General features: G+C 39.2%; 1 protein-coding gene across 4 annotated transcripts in view; it reads right to left on the reverse strand.

Annotated features, from left to right (window-relative positions):
* Positions 1-117: 117 nt before the first annotated feature.
* The window catches only part of Prkaa2 (protein kinase AMP-activated catalytic subunit alpha 2), a 72066-nt gene continuing 56173 nt past the window's right edge, over positions 118-16010 (reverse strand). For 3 of the 4 annotated variants that reach the window (XM_063288460.1, XM_039110822.2, XM_039110823.2), the window contains 3 exons: positions 9810-10314; positions 7044-7170; positions 118-6576 (listed from right to left, as the gene is read on the reverse strand). In XM_063288460.1, the coding sequence (XP_063144530.1) occupies positions 6338-6576; positions 7044-7170; positions 9810-10314 (871 nt within the window). In that variant the 3' untranslated portion in view covers positions 118-6337. 4 annotated transcript variants of the gene reach the window in all.

A 16010-nucleotide genomic window follows, 5' to 3' on the forward strand; every position in this document is an offset into this window, starting at 1 on the left:
CTCAAGATCATAGTTCATAACAACCTCACAATGAACACTCAAAACAGTACAACCATGAGTAGTTGTGAACAGTCTTGACAGCTGTATTTTGGTACATTAAGGCAGCTTCAGACAACATTTTGAATAACAATATTTATTGAATCAAAAGACAGGTCTGATATTTAAACATTTGAGGTTTTCAAGAAATTCTGAAGTGTCTTACAGTAAGAATATTATGATTTGTGAAACTGTGTCTTAAACATTCTCAGCACTATGCCCTTATTACATATGACATCTAAAAACAAGATACTCATTCTATCATTATCAAAGGTGTCTAGTAAAAAAGGAAAGATTGACATTGAAGATGGGACTAGAAACCCCTACTTAGGGGCCTTCAAACGGTTTCTCACACACATCTGTGAGGTAGGTTATTATCCACATTTTGTACAAGAGAAAACTACACAAGGTTACATACCTTGTGCTGCCATAATAGCAAACAGGGAATTAGATCCAATTAGATCCGGTCCTTAGCTTTGCATTTCTTTTCTTTATAAACTTTAAAATATAAAGACTGCTAGTAATTGCATTCATTTTAAAAGCATAAGAAGGCAGCCAAATAGTTTCCCGGGTGGCTTTACAAAGTGAAACAAATGAACAGAAAATGCATTCAGTGAAGACATTCCAATGGTGACGCTGTAAGGTCTGGTCAAGTGGAACCAAAAGGCAGAAGCAAACCACGTGACCGCCTGTGGGACAGGTCTCAGGAAAACGGGGGAGCTGGGGGCAGCAGACTTTGAACACACGTTTACGGCTACTCTGCAAGTATTTGAGAAGGCACCAGGTACTCTTTCTTTCTTTGTGTAGACTGTGGGTCTGTGTCTCTTTAATTCTGGAAAAATGTTCTCCACTTAGAAAAAAAATGGGCTTCAAATTTGGTAACAAACCTTATTTACAAGAGACTTTTAGCTGTGAAAATGCACATTCAGACTAGCAGGAGAAAAATAACAATGCAATTCTTTCCCAGGAGGCTTCGGTGTCTCTTTGAAAATTTAAATTAACACAAAGTAGCAAACCTTGAATTAAAAAAAAAAATCACTGTATAAACCTTATCTTTTAAAAAGTCTCCTCAATATTTTTTTCATTCTATGACATTCTACAAATCCTTGACTTTTTTTTAAACTGGAGACATTATGCCCTAGAATTTCCTTAATTGCACTTTAAATATACTTGAATTTACCCACCCTGCTTGTCCAAATAATCATGAATTACCTCTATAAAACTCGAACTGCTTTTAGACATAAACTACAGCTACCAAAAGTCACATGCAGTCACAAAGGGCATTGTTATGCAAGGCTGGCAGTAAATATTACTGTTGGCTCACAAAATACAGGCCTGCAGTCTGATAACTTCCGGATGGGACCTGATTCTGTTCAGGTTATGGCTGAAGAAGTTTAATCAAAACTCAACCCAGTCTAGACTGTGGGCCTGTCTCTCATGCTATTACTGTTTAGTGGCATCATAAATATTCCAAGAAAGGCTGGTAAAGATGCTGCTAACTTGTTTACATGATACATATGTATATACACATACATATATGCATGGTTTAAAGCTCATTAACTTAAGTTACATTTCCAAGTTTAAAAAGGCTTGGAGCACTTCTATCAAGCCAATAGTGATTAGGTAGTTCATAGAGACACACTCCATAAAAACAATGTCGTCCCATTTATGCACAAAATAAAAAATTATCAAAATGAAATTTAGATAAGCCTAATTCAGCTAACAGTCACAAACTGTGATCATTTAGGTAGGACTGGGGCTAATTTTCCTTTACAAAAAGAGACTGTACTTTAAAAATCACGTAACTAAGGTCATGGGGTTTAGGTCAGCAGTTAAGCACTTGCTTCATACATGTGAAGCCCTGGGCTCAATCCCCAGTACAAAACTCCCCACACCAAAATCATATAAATAAAGTTGCAGAAAAAAATATGTCCTAGAGATTTTTCTGGATTTTAAGCACCCTCAATAACTTATAAATACTTACAATAAAAATCAATATAATCATAAATACTTCACAAAATTACATCTAGTTAGTGCAATCAATGAGCTTTTATAATTAGATTAACTATGTTCAGTTATAACTACTATATGTCATTCCAGGACTTACAAACAATACACCAGTGTTTGTTTTTATTATTTGTCTATCCGATGTTTCACAGACGCTTACCGCTCAGCCCAGAAGAATACAACGGCAATGAACAATTGGTCACCACTGCATGAGTGCATGTATGCATACATACATGAATACATGTATGGCACTGTGACTTATGGAGAGACTATTGAGCCTGCGTACTGGACTGCTTACTGCAAGGGTGCATTAGCAGACCTGGAAATGCATCACACCACCTCTGCTACATATCAGTCATTTTCTAATTAATGCTAAATCCCATGCCATGTTTTGATTTTTGCATTCCAGCAGTCCAAGTAGTTATGGTTAGTGTCCCTTTGAAATGCCTCAAACTAAGACAGAACACTCATACTAGTATGACACAAATACATAAAATGTGAACACTAACCCTGATGTTCTGAAGAACTAAACAAGGCAGGGCTTTAGAGCTCAAAGGGACGAGAGCTCTTTATCAATCCCTTTCATTTTAGGGTTTTAAATTGAGGCCAAGTCCAAGATCAAACTTACTACACTCATAGCCTTCATCAAAGTTTTCAACAGAGTTGCCAAGAATACTAAGTCATAATCCCTACTTAAACAAGCCACAGAGGAACTGAAGGACAAGTCGCCAGACTGAAAAGTTTTAGGTCTTTAAAACCAAACACAAAGCAGACAAGGCTAAGGGCAGATCTCACATTTAGGTATGAGACTTCACACTGGGAGTTTAACTTAGTCACCAGTGACCAGACAGAGCTGTAGTGTCTGTGGTAGGTATGTTCCAGGCTGTTAAGTTTTGTGAATATCAGTGTAAGACCCACATTAACTAAGCATGCTCACATGTCAGTAGAGACTACAGATAAAGCAGTATAAAAATCTGATTTGGTTGTTTATGATTATTTTCCAAATTGTGTTTCATCTCACAAATCTGTGTTCCCTGAGTACAAACTAGCTAAGGAAAGAGTATACCCAGAGTTAAGGAAGTGTCCTGGAAAGCTTACTGTATAAAGGAGAGAATTATGTGCTTCACATACCCAATTCCCTGGCACACAAGGACTTAGTGTTTCTGCTTAGCTTAGGCTCCCACCAGATGTTGCAAGGGTCTCTTACAAGGTTTCTTGATTAAAACAAAACCCTAACCTGTGAATGGTTTAGGTTTTTTTTCTCTCCTGGTAGATTTAATTTGAGACAGCTTTAGTTTTGGTTTCCTAAATAAAAGGACTTAGAAAATGTTCAGTGACCACTGAAGAATGAATAAAACTGATTCACTCATCATGAAGCCACACCAGAAAGCCATTGGTCTCTTACTCTTCTGGTTTTCCATAAGTAACTGTCTAAGACTTTTCAGTCATCCACTAAGGGAAAAAGAAGGAATAGATGTTCTATGTAAAAACCATTAGTGTGACTCAGGATGAACATGTGTTCACGGTCAATGGAGTGGTTCTGAATTAGCATCCGGCTCTGGGAAAGAGGTGCTACTCAGTGTCACTAATGAACACACTGTGTGTGGCACTCATGTTTTCTTACGGGATGCTAAGGTTTCTTTACTGTTTACTTTGAAGCAAGATCTTGCTATCTATCTAGTCATTAGGCCCCCAACTATCTTCCTGCCTCACACTCCCCAGTAGCACTACAGGTAAGCAACCATACTCAGCAGAAGTTTTAAAAGAGTAAACTAGCTTGGGCCAAGTAGAGTTTCGCATGGTTATATGGTTTGTTTTTTTCTGAAAGTCTGCAAGTCTTTTGTGTTAATAGTCACTGTCCTCTGCAAGGTGCAGAGCAGAACACAATGTATTCCAAAACTATTCTGCAGGATTTCTTTGTTTAAGGAAATACTATTTTGGGAAAAAGATGGACTCCATTTCCAGCCCACATAAATAAGCCCACATCTATAACCTAACAGTAATTCTCCTAGGATCCAAGAGGATAGATTGCTCTAAACTCAGTACCTGTCATACTTAACCGAAATGTGGAGACTGTAAATTGCAAAGAATTCTTTCCTTTTCTGTTGCTCAGAGCAAGAAAACCCTGTGCTGTGACTATATCCCAGCCTCTTCTTTTCCAGACGAGTCACTGAATTCTCTCTGCAAACCAACTTACTCTATCACCTAGATTCATTCAATAATCATGTCTTAAAATGTTAAAAGAAACAAAATGACCTTCGGTTTTCCTAAAATTCAACAGGTTAACTGTCAACCTGGTTATCCATAAAAACTAGAATGAGTAAGACAATAGTAAATAACTTTTAGCTCTCGAATGGCATCATAATCACTCACATAAAGTAATTTGGTTTAAATTCGCTAGACTAAGAAAGCATTCTGCATCCTTCCTGCCTTCATAAATGTTGTGGATACTGTTATTAGAGGTAAGGAATCCAATCAGTTCCTTATTTCAAGGTCTTCCACATCACAATTAAGCAAACATTATGAGGTGGTCTCCCCTACCCCACAAAAAAATGATACATACACATTTGGAGAAGCCAAAATTATGCCATCTTCATAAAACACATTAGACAAACCAGGACTAAGTATTGTTATTAAAATAACTACTAAAATTACCATCTATTACCACAAGATGGCAATCTTTCAAAGATTAAAACCTTAAGGTACCTCAAACTGTCCACCCTCCTTTCTCAATTAGTGAGCAAAGGTTCCTTTTTTTTTTTTTTACTACTGAGATGTCAGAGTGATAAAGACTGACCGTCATTTTTAAAAGAACTATGAAGTTATCTGATGTGGTATGATGCAAATTCCTGATTCAAAAAGCTATTTAAAGATAGATAAACTTGCCTTTTGTAATGAAAAATTTGGTCTAACAGTCTCATTTGCTTCTTGGTAAATAGAAAATATACTATTTTTGGTGAGGAGAAACCTTTCAAGGCAATGTTACCTTTTTTTCAAGAGCTTAATATTTTCTAGGGTGAATCAGATCAATGATTTTGTTAATTACAACATAAATACAATAAATGAATAAATAATTATTAGATAAATTACACATAATTTAAAATACTTTTACCAAAACAACATATAATCAATTAACTATCTATCTTGCTATATAGTGTTTTTTAATCTTAAATTAAAAAAAACTTGTACAAAAAAGTTTGGTTTTTTTTTTTTTTGATTAAAAGCACTGATGTGTCAATACATATGTATATATATGTAAACAACACATGTAGTTATTCCAGGAGAATATACTTTTAAATATTTAAGGCTTCCCTGTCCAATCAGGTTCAACAGTGAAGGTCACAGCAGATCAAGCTTTGAAAGTATTTAAAGACCCTATGGCCAAAGCAAGGTTTTGATCTAAAGGAGTTAAAAAAGGGAAAAGCAATGAGCAAAGACAGTGGCTACTGAGGAAGAGAGAGGACTCGGCATCAATAACAAAGTTCAAGTGGATTAGCAAAGATGCCCAAGGGCTGTGACTCCCAGCCCGCCCCCAAGCCCCCAGCTACCCAGTCTCATAAACACAAATGAGATCAAAGAATAGATTTCCTTTTAAGAGACTGTTGGTATCTGCCTGTTTCCTTTAACTATGCACTAACTTTGCATGGTTTTATATTGCTTTGTGGTAGTGGGATTTAACTAGGGGCCTTGCACAAATGTCAGGAAGCTAGGAGACTGGGCTCCTATTATCAGAAACACAGTCTGTATGGCTAATACTAGGCAGTATTTGCAGAAAGTATTAAAAAAGACTTTTGGTTTCTGATATTTAAGGGGACAGGATTTTCGGATTTCTACATTTAAATAATATTTCACTGACAGTTACTCTATTTCTGAATCTTCTTGTCCAAGAGTGCCTAGACAGCCTGACACCTATGGAAATTTAGGAGGCAAACAGGATTTACATGAACTAAACGTGAAGGAAGGCGGTCCCACCGAACCACCCCGAGATCAGCGGGTTCATCAGTGAGGTGTGCTCACCATGTGTAGTGAATTCACGGGTGTAAGTTAACAAGCTTCACCAGCACTCAGCCGTTCCTAGCTATTGATACCTATCATAGGCACAGCAGAGTTACAGAGTTCTAAAAGTAAACAGAAGGCCAGATTTCTGTGTTTCCAGCAGCACTGCATGTCACCTGGGAATGTTCACATAACTTCTATTGCAGAGCCTGTGGTACCCGAGAGTGCGGTAATAATTTGAAGAGTGTATGTGATTTCACAGTGCGGTAACAGAAAGACAGAGACCGGTGGTGGGTTATCAACGGGCTAAAGCAGTGATAAGACTGGCGCACATTTCAAAAAAATCCATGGTATGACTGCCCAGGCGCGGGGAAGCGGAGGACAAAGTGCTGCCAGTCAAAGAACCAGTGAGAGAGCCAGACAGTGAATGGTTCTCGGCTGTGCTGGAATCGACACTTGACCGAGGTCTGTGGAGGCCGGCAGCAGAACAGGAGCGCTGAGGTGTTGAAGAACCAGACCTCTGCTCCACCACCTCATCTGAAAAGACCAAAGATCAGTAAGCAACGGCCCTGCTGAGCACTTGCCCAAGTCCTCCCCGGAAACAGCTGCAGGAGCACGGGAAGTAGAACAGATCTGAGCGGGGAGCTTAGGAAGGACTGTCATGTTAATGTTTTAAAAGAGCCACTAACCCGCCCTTCCCACAGTCATAACACGGTACCCACCCACCATTCATGGCATTTCAGACAGTGGGCCCCTAAGTCCTTCTCCACATAGGATGCAGCATTTATAAGGAAATGAAAGGGAGTATGCTTACATCTGAAATTACCTCACATCCTTGGCAATTTATTTTCTGCTAAAGCTACATGTTTGGTTTCACTTACATTTTGTTTAGATCTGCTTTAAGAGTAGAGGACCCACCCACCATGTCTTTGTGATGATTTTAACACTAGGTCACATCGTGTCAGATTTTCTTTCTCAGGATTCATTCCTGTTGGCCTCCTTACCATCGATGCTTTTAAAGTCTAGAAGATAGCTCCGATTGTCAACCAGGTAAAGCTGTAAGCTCATTTTCACGTAATTGCCAGTCACTGGGTTTTTTCTTCTTACTCGAAGATGGTATGCATTCACTACCTAAAGCCGGAAATAGGTAAATATTTAAAAGTACCCAATGTCTCCATCTTAGCAAAGGACATCAAAAGCAAACATGGGCGAGGGAGAGAAGAATTTATGGTTGACTTCGATGTTACAAATAGTTTGGTATCTTTAATCCCACTATCAGCAGCATTTGTTAAAAACTCAGATCCTATAGTCTAGCCTTTAGCTCAGATACTAACCACACTCAGTTGCCTTTTCTTCAGTCGTTTTGAAGGAGTAGCTGAGAACTGAATGTTAGTGGTTTACATCAGGTAGAACAATAAAAGCCAAATACCACCATAACAGAGGATGGTGTTAGCACCTTTGAGAGACAGAAAACTGCAGCTCAGATAAAGAGGATTCTGGGTCTTCAGAACTTTGGTCAGATTAGTTTCTAAATATTTCCATGGATATTTGAAAAATATTGGATTTCCTTTTATTTACATATTTCCATAGTAAGACAAGGCCCCACATTGGTCTGAAATCTAGAGAGATTCTCCCATCTCAGGTTTTATTCTGGAGTGGCAGTGCTATGGTCATGAGCCACTAGGTCCAGCAAAGTTGTTTTTAACTGAATAAAATAGCTTCAGAAAAAAGACAAAGGCTTGAGTTTAAGTAATGTTATTTAATCAAGTAAAACAATCAATGAGAGCACACTAAACTGATGTAATAAAATGTACTGGATATATGATAAATTTGAATTTTTTTCTCCCTAGTGACTTAAGTCACGAGTCGGGAAGGGGACAAGTAGGGAAGAGCTGGGGTACCGAGGCAGGGGGATAAGAGAGAGTTGGGAGAATAACAAGAATTCATTTCATACATGCATGAGGTTGCTAAAGAATTAACTTATTTTTAAAAATTAAAATAGGCCAGTTGTGGCACATGCCTTTAATCCCAGCACTTGGAGGCAGAGGCAGATGGATCTCTGTGAGTTCAAGGCCAAACTGGTCTATACATGCTATACATGAGTTCTAGGACAGCCACAATGATGTAATGGGACTTGTCCTATCTTGGGGAAAATGGATGGATGGATGGATGGATGGATGGATGGATGGATGGATGGATGGATGATAGATAGATAGATAGATAGATAGATAAATAGATAGATAGATAGATAGATAGATAGATAGATAGATAGATAGAAAGAAAGAAAGAAAGATAGAACACACATTCATCACCCTCAAGGAAAAACAAAACAACAGTTAGTTAAAGGGATATCTTTTTTTTTTTTTCTTTTTCTTTTTCTTTTTTTTTCGGAGCTGGGGACCGAACCCAGGGCCTTGCGCTTGCGGATGAGCTAAATCCCCAACCCTGATATCTTATTTTTAAAATGTCCCATATATATTCAAATAGAGTTAAACTGCAATGAAATGCTAAGTTAAAAAGAAAGTAAAAATATGTGCTGATAGTAATAAAAATATGCCATAATGAAGTGTGACAGCTAACACTGAACAGTGTTGGCAGTGTTAAAGACCATCGGGACCTCTGAAGCTGTACTGAACGCCCTTTCTACCGTGAGATGGTTATGATTCTATAGGAAGAAGAGATGAAAGGTTACAGCTTTGAAGTGACCCAGTATGCAGGTGACAAAGGTAGACTGTGATGGTTAATCCTGTCATATGACAAGGTCTACAATCACCTCGAGGACACACCTCTGGGCACGTCTGTAAGAGATTTTCTGGATGATGTGATCTGAAGTGGGAAGGGCTGGAGTCCTGAACTGCGGAAGGGGCAGTGGGCTGAGCACCAGCAGTGACGGCGTTCTGCTTCCTGACTGAACATGAAGTGAACTTCTGCCTCACACCCCTGCCTCCCTGACGTCCTGCTGTGATGAGGCCTGTGTCCTAGAACACTGAGTCTGAATGAACCTTCCCTCCCTCCCTCCCTGACCCCTCCCTCCTCTTCCCTCTGACCCCCTCACTGCCTCCCCCTCCCCCCCCACCCCTCCCTCCTCTTCCCTCTGACCCCCTCACTGCCTCCCCCTCCCTCCCTGACCCCTCTCTCCTCTTCCCTCTGACCCCCTCACTGCCTCCCCCTCCCTCCCCTCTCCCTTCCTCCTCCTTCCCTCCCCTTTCCATCTGTCAGATATTTTGTTGCAGCATGAGTAAAGCAACTAACAAGTCAAGGATATAAAGTCTAGATAGGAGAATTGATGGACTTGGGGAAGAGGATTGCTGACTGAATGAACATGTCTGGATAGCATAATGTATACTGGACACTAGCTGTCCTAGCCATCAACCATCTATGCCAAAAAAGCATGGGGAGAAAACAAACTTCCTGAAAAGAGAAAAAAGTTAGAAAGAAATTGCCTTTTAAGATTTCAGACATTTTGTTGCTATGAACCATGATGTAAGAGGTGAGCTGTTTTCGCAGATAATTTCAATTGCATGGCCAAAAATGCTATTCTGTAAATCGAAATATGTTCCCAGCATCAATAGCTCTTTGTCCTTTATTATGTTTTAACTGTGTGTTATATAATTTAAAAGAATGAACCATGTCAACCAAAAGCATGAAGCCTGCTACAATTATTTCTAAATCAAAACCAACTTTGCATGGCCCTCAATACTGAACTGCTTTGACAACTTACATAAGAAAAATCTCTTGTGCAAACAGCCTTAGTACATTGCAATGCCTACCTTCCATTCAAAGTCCAGCTGCTTCATAGCTCGGTACACCTCCGCCATAATGTCGTATGGTTTGCTCTGGCTTCGGATCCCAAGGTGCCACTTGGCTTTTTTCACAGCTAAAGATTTGGGCTTAGTTGTGTTGAGTGCATCCAGTGGACAGCGTGCTTTGGGGCTGTCTGCTATGAGAGGTGGCATCCTTTCAGGATGTGGTTTCAGGCCGGGGGGAATATGCATGGCACTATCGTCCATGAAGGAACCCGTTGGAGGACTGGAGGCGAGGTAGAACTCACTGGCTTGGTTCATTATTCTCCGATTGTCAATGATGAGATGATAAGCCACTGCGAGCTGGTCTTGAGGGTCACCACTGTATAAACTGTTCATCACTTCTGATTCTGTACACTCAAATTTTTCACATACTTCTTTCACAGCCTCATCATCAATGACGTTAGCATCATAGGAGGGGTCTTCAGGAAAGAGGTAACTGGGCAAATCCTGTTTAAACCATTCATGCTCTCTAGGGAAAACACCATACACACTATTGTAAGAACATGCTTTGGTAAGTCCCACATAATTTAGACATGTGGCAATACAACAAAAACACTCTGAAATACCGGAATCTATTCCCAGTTCTCCCTATTAACCGCTTATTAACTATGTGACCCTACGTCAACTGCAGGCTATGTGCCCCTATTCCAGTCAATTAATAATTTATCCCTGAATAAATACAGGTATTTAGGCTCAAGATATTTCCCTGAAAATGAACAAAGTGGGTCTGTCACTTTGAGGAAAATGAGTGGCAATATTGTCACCAATATCAGAATCTAAGTTTCCTAGCAAATCCAGATGATGTACAGTAATTTGTTCCTGCCACCTAGAGTTTGATGGTTTCTCAAGATCCAAAGATGATCTGATTGTCAGTATTGATAGTACTGAACCTGACTTTTATAGTGTAAAATGAAATGTTCAAAATCTGTATATTTCAATAATGTAAGATTCCCCAATCATGTGATAGAATTATACATGTATGAGAAGGTCACTTAAAATTTAAAACATTATATAACTATAAAGTGGTAAAATATAAAACTTCACTTTTCTCTCAGTTGATACTGAAAACTGTAAGCTTTGGTATAGTACCAAAGAATACCATTATTATGTGTATGACTATTAAAATACTCCTTTATTTTCCAACCACTTACCTGAGTCCACATTTTCCTCAGTAACTTCAATGAATATAAAATTTTTGCAAGATTAAGTGAAGAAGTAGATTGAGAATCTAGCTGCTTTGGGTTAAACTAGGCATTGAGGAGATCTATAAAAATGTAAGATGATACTTTTGACAAAGTTTTCCCAATACACTTATTATCCTAACTATTCAGAAGTCTCATTCAGAAGAATCTCAAGTTCAAGTCTTGCTTCAGCTACAAAAGAAGCTAGAGGCCACACTGGGTAATTTAGTAAGAGCTTATCTCAAATAAAATATAAAAGGAGCTAGGGGAGGAGAACAGAGATGTAACTCAGTGGTAGAGTGCTTGCCTAGAAAGCACAGGGCTCTAGGTCCAGCTCTTAGTTGTTTGTTTCTAAAAAGATATTTAAATGAATAGATTTTAGGTATATTTAATTCTAATTTTAATTATATATGCTAACTACTGGCATATTACTATTAAAAATTTCTTTGAGGTTCTCAATGACTTTTAAGACTAAAGAGCACTTCTCCATTGTTGGTGGGATTGCAAACTGGTACAACCATTCTGGAAATCAATCTGGAGGTTCCTCAGAAAATTGGACATTCCACTACCTAAGGACCCAGCTATACCTCTCCTGGGCATATACCCAAAAGATGCTCCAACATATAACAAAGACACATGCTCCACTGTGTTCATAGCAGCCTTATTTATAATAGCCAGAAAAGCTGGAAAGAACCCAGATGTCTTTCTACAGAGGAATGGATACAGAAAATGTGGTACATCTACACAACGGAGTACTACTCACTATCAAAAACAATGACTTCATGAAATTCATAGGCAAATGGAATGAACTAGAAAATATCATCCTGAGTGAGGTAACCCAATCACAGAAAAACACACTTGGTATGCACTCACTGATAAGTGGATATTTGCCAAAAAACTCGAATTACTCAAGATGCAATCCACAGACCACAGGAAGTTCAAGAAGAAGGATGACCAAAATGCGGATGCTCCCACTCCTTCTTAAAAGGAGAAAAAAATTAGCATAGGAGGGGATATGGAAGCAAAGTTTAGAGCAGAGGCTGAAGAAATGCCCATTCAGAGCCTGTCCTACATGTGGCCCATATATATACAGTCACCAAAACTAGATAAGATTGATGAAACTAAAAAATGCAGGCTGAAAGGGACCGGATATAGATCTCTCCTGAGAGACACATCCAGAGCATGTCCAATACAGAGGTCAATGCTAGCAGCAAACCACTGAACTGAGAACAGGACCCCCTTGGGGGGAATTAGAGGAAGTATTGAAAGAGTTGAAGGAGCTTGCAACCCCATAAGAACAACAATGCCAACCCCAGAGCTTCCAGGGACTAAACCACTACCGAAAGTCTACACATGGATTGACCCAGGGCTCCAACTGCATATGTAGCAGAGAATAGCCTTGTTGGGGCACCAGGGGAAGGGGAATCCCTTGGTCCTGCCAAGGTTGGACCCCCAGTGCAGGGGAATATGGGGGGGCAGTAAGGGGAATGGATGGGGGGAATACCTGTATGGGGAAAGGAGAGGGAAGGGGATGGGGGCTTATGGACAGGAAACTGGGAAGGGGAATAACATTTGACATGTAAGTAAAGAAATATATCTAATAAAATTTTTTTAAAAAGTGTAAAGAGTTACTAAAACTAAAATGTTTACACACTGCTCTCTTAATCTTATTTTCCCTCACTTCTGAAACTTTATTGCCTAATACTATGACTGGTGTCAAATAGTCTTCAAAGATTATATACCAGATGAATATAAGCAAATATTAAAAACAAATGGTTACAAGTACACAAATATTCTAATAAAACCTGGGAGTGGAAAAACAGTAAATGAAAGCCTTTGATTCAAAATGGGAGGCTGAGTAGGGAAGCCATTCAAGCTAACATCTGAGCACACACCAGAATGACCAGCACTCAGCTAACCAGTACATAGAAGTCAGTTATTGAAAAAAAAAAAAAGAAGAAGAAGAAGAAGGCACAATATCTGAAAATATCCTGAGACAACAAAGGGTTTTGCCATGGTATAAGAACCACTCTGGTCCAATATCATGAGTCGTAAGACATGGCAGAAAACGGTAAAAGAAATCAAGCACTGTAGACAGTTGTAGCAAACCTGTCAAATTAACCTTTTATAACTATAGCACTTTCCCAAAGGACTGTAATGACCTGGGAGGTTTATTTAAGCACTGGCTTTATAACTTTAGGAAAGTGAGACGTGAGTTTGTGAGCCGCCTCTCTCTCCTAAGCATCCATTATTTTCAGCTACACAGAAGACTTAAAATCCAACAGCCTCACACTCACGTGGTTGAGGAGAATCATTGGAATAACAAGAATGGAGAAATGGAACATCAGAGTTCCCTACAAGTCCCATCCCATTAAGAACAACCACTTGTATGCACCTAGTGTGCTGATTGCTCTTTGTCAAGTTGACACAAATCCAAACATATCTAAGTAGAGGGAATGTCAACTGAAAAAAAAATGGCTGGTTATGATTGGCCCTTGGGCAAGTCTGTTGGCCATTTTTTTGATTAATGATTGATGTGAGAGAGTCCAGCCCATTGTAGGTGGTACCACCTCTGGCAGGCTGGTAAGTCATTAGGAGCAAGCCAATAACCAGCACTCCATGTCTCTGCTTCAGTTCCTGCCTGCAGATTCCTGCCTTAGTGCCTGCCCTGACTTCCCTCAGTGAAGGACAGTCACCTGGAAGTGTAGGATGAAATGAATCCTTTCCTCCTCAAGTTTCTTTGGATCATGGTGTTTTATTACAGCAATAGAAACCCTATGACACCTAGCAATTCCCTGAATACTTCCACATACAGCTTTGTCATTGGTGTGACTTAGAATTCTATTACTGAAAGCCACCAGAGTATTTGCTTTAAAAAAAAAAAAATCAGTGCCTATTGTTTAATATTCCGGCTCTCTGGAATGGCAACCAAAGCTGGGTAACAAGACACTCACCTATAAATGTAGGTTAGGAAATAAGCACACAAAAGAGTCTGAGAAGTTTTCCCAGATTCCTGGGACTCACAAAGGCCTGTGTGTACGCAGGAAAGACTGAGAAGACCCTAACTTCTCATCAGTGGCTGCCTTCGAGGCTCTTTGCAAGCAGGAGATAAAAGCAAAGGCAGAGTTACCACCCTCCTATTGGAGAACTAGAGATACGTCCCAACACAAACACAAAACCACCTTCAACGTCTGAAGGACTTAATACATTGTAGCATTTTAAGAAATTTCTGCAGCTCTTCATTTAGCTAACCAAAGAGAATTTTTGGTTGAAAAATGTAACAAGTGTATAGACTTTAACGAATTAGTTCAAAAGAATCACTAAGCACATAGGAATATCAACAACCAACAATATATGATAATTATAAAATCTAGGTAAATACATGAGAGATGAAACCATATAACTATTAAATATGAATGTAAATGGTCATAAAAATATTTATTAAAGTCACAATAGGAACATCCCAATGTCATCAAGAGAAGAACAAACAAAACTATAGTGTATTACATAATAGAATGGTTTTCAAGGTAAAAATAATGGAGAACTAAACCTACATATGGAGTCTGTAAGAGCTGGCGGATCGGGGAGTTTGCTGTGAGATGGCGTCTTCTAGTAAGATCAGAAGCCACACCCATGAGTCTCGGCCTCACCAATATGACTAAAAATGAGCTGAGGAAGGACAACAATTTACAAGGGAAAACCACAAGGCCTCAACCATATGCAAAGAACTTTTCCTCAGGTAAGGAAAGCTGAGAGCTAGGGAGGTGGTTAACCCAGGGATGACTACACCAACTAGTCACACAGTGCCACACTCATTAGCCCTAAAAACATGCACAAAAGTTACATTGTGCATACTTAGGAATACGTATGTACAGACACATACACCTACAATAACAATTACTGAAAAAGAGGCCAGGAATGTGAAGGAGAACGGGGAGGATTATATGGTAAGGCCTGATGGGAGGAGAGACAAGGGAGAAGGGTTGTCATTAAACTCTAATCACTTCACTGAGCAGGGCATAGTATGAACACCTTTGCTATTAGCACTCAAGGCAGAGGAAGGCAGACCCCCGAGTTTGAGGCTAGACTATTTTATATAAAGAATAGAGACTCTGTCTCAACCAATCAATCGATAACTTCATAAATAAAATAAGAGAAAGATAAGTAAATAAAAACAATGAAGTATGGATAAATAACTGCACATGCAAGTGTCTTGAAAGCATTATGCTAAACTAAAGACACTCAGTAGAGAAGCTGTTGCTAGCTATTTTTATTGACTGTGAACCCTGCGAGGTCTAAAAGGCTCCACACTTAAGACTACATGGGCAGCAGTAGCTGGACTCCAAGCTAAAAATTAATTAGTTGATTAATTAATAAAATAGAAAGGGGACACAAAGTTGGGAGGGTGTGGAATAAGGGAGGAGATGGGGAAGGAGAATGAATATAATAAAAACACATCAAAATTAAAAGTAATAAGTTTTCAAAGAACCAAAACCATTTAAGACAGTAACTTATTACATTGCCTAGGTTAGCCCCAAGCTTACAATCACCCTGCCTTTTAGCCTTCCAAATGCTAGAGGGCACATATAGGTCAGCACAGCACACTTAGCTGTTTCAAATTAACTTGATTTCAAGAGTTGAGGAAACAGGTTTCTTGGGACCAGTGGCTGGCCTTCCAATGCAACTTGGTGAGTTCCAGGCCAGAGAGACCTTTTCTCAAAAAAAAAGAAAAAGAAAAGAAAAGAAAAAAGATACCACCTGGGGAACAGCATGAAAGCATGGAAGGTTGTCCTTTGTTTACCGCAAATGGGCGCCAATGTAAATGTACATCTGCACACATAAATATACATATGCAAATGAAGTTGAATAGTTGAAGGTTCTAATATTCAATTAATTTTAGACCTATAAAAATAGCAATCTCACATGGCTCAATCTGGAATTACCTTCTCAGTAATTTCACTATAAATAGAGAGTAATTAAAGAA

Source organism: Rattus norvegicus, chromosome 5 (genome assembly GCF_036323735.1).
Source record: "Rattus norvegicus strain BN/NHsdMcwi chromosome 5, GRCr8, whole genome shotgun sequence".
Taxonomy (NCBI): Eukaryota; Metazoa; Chordata; class Mammalia; order Rodentia; family Muridae; genus Rattus; species Rattus norvegicus.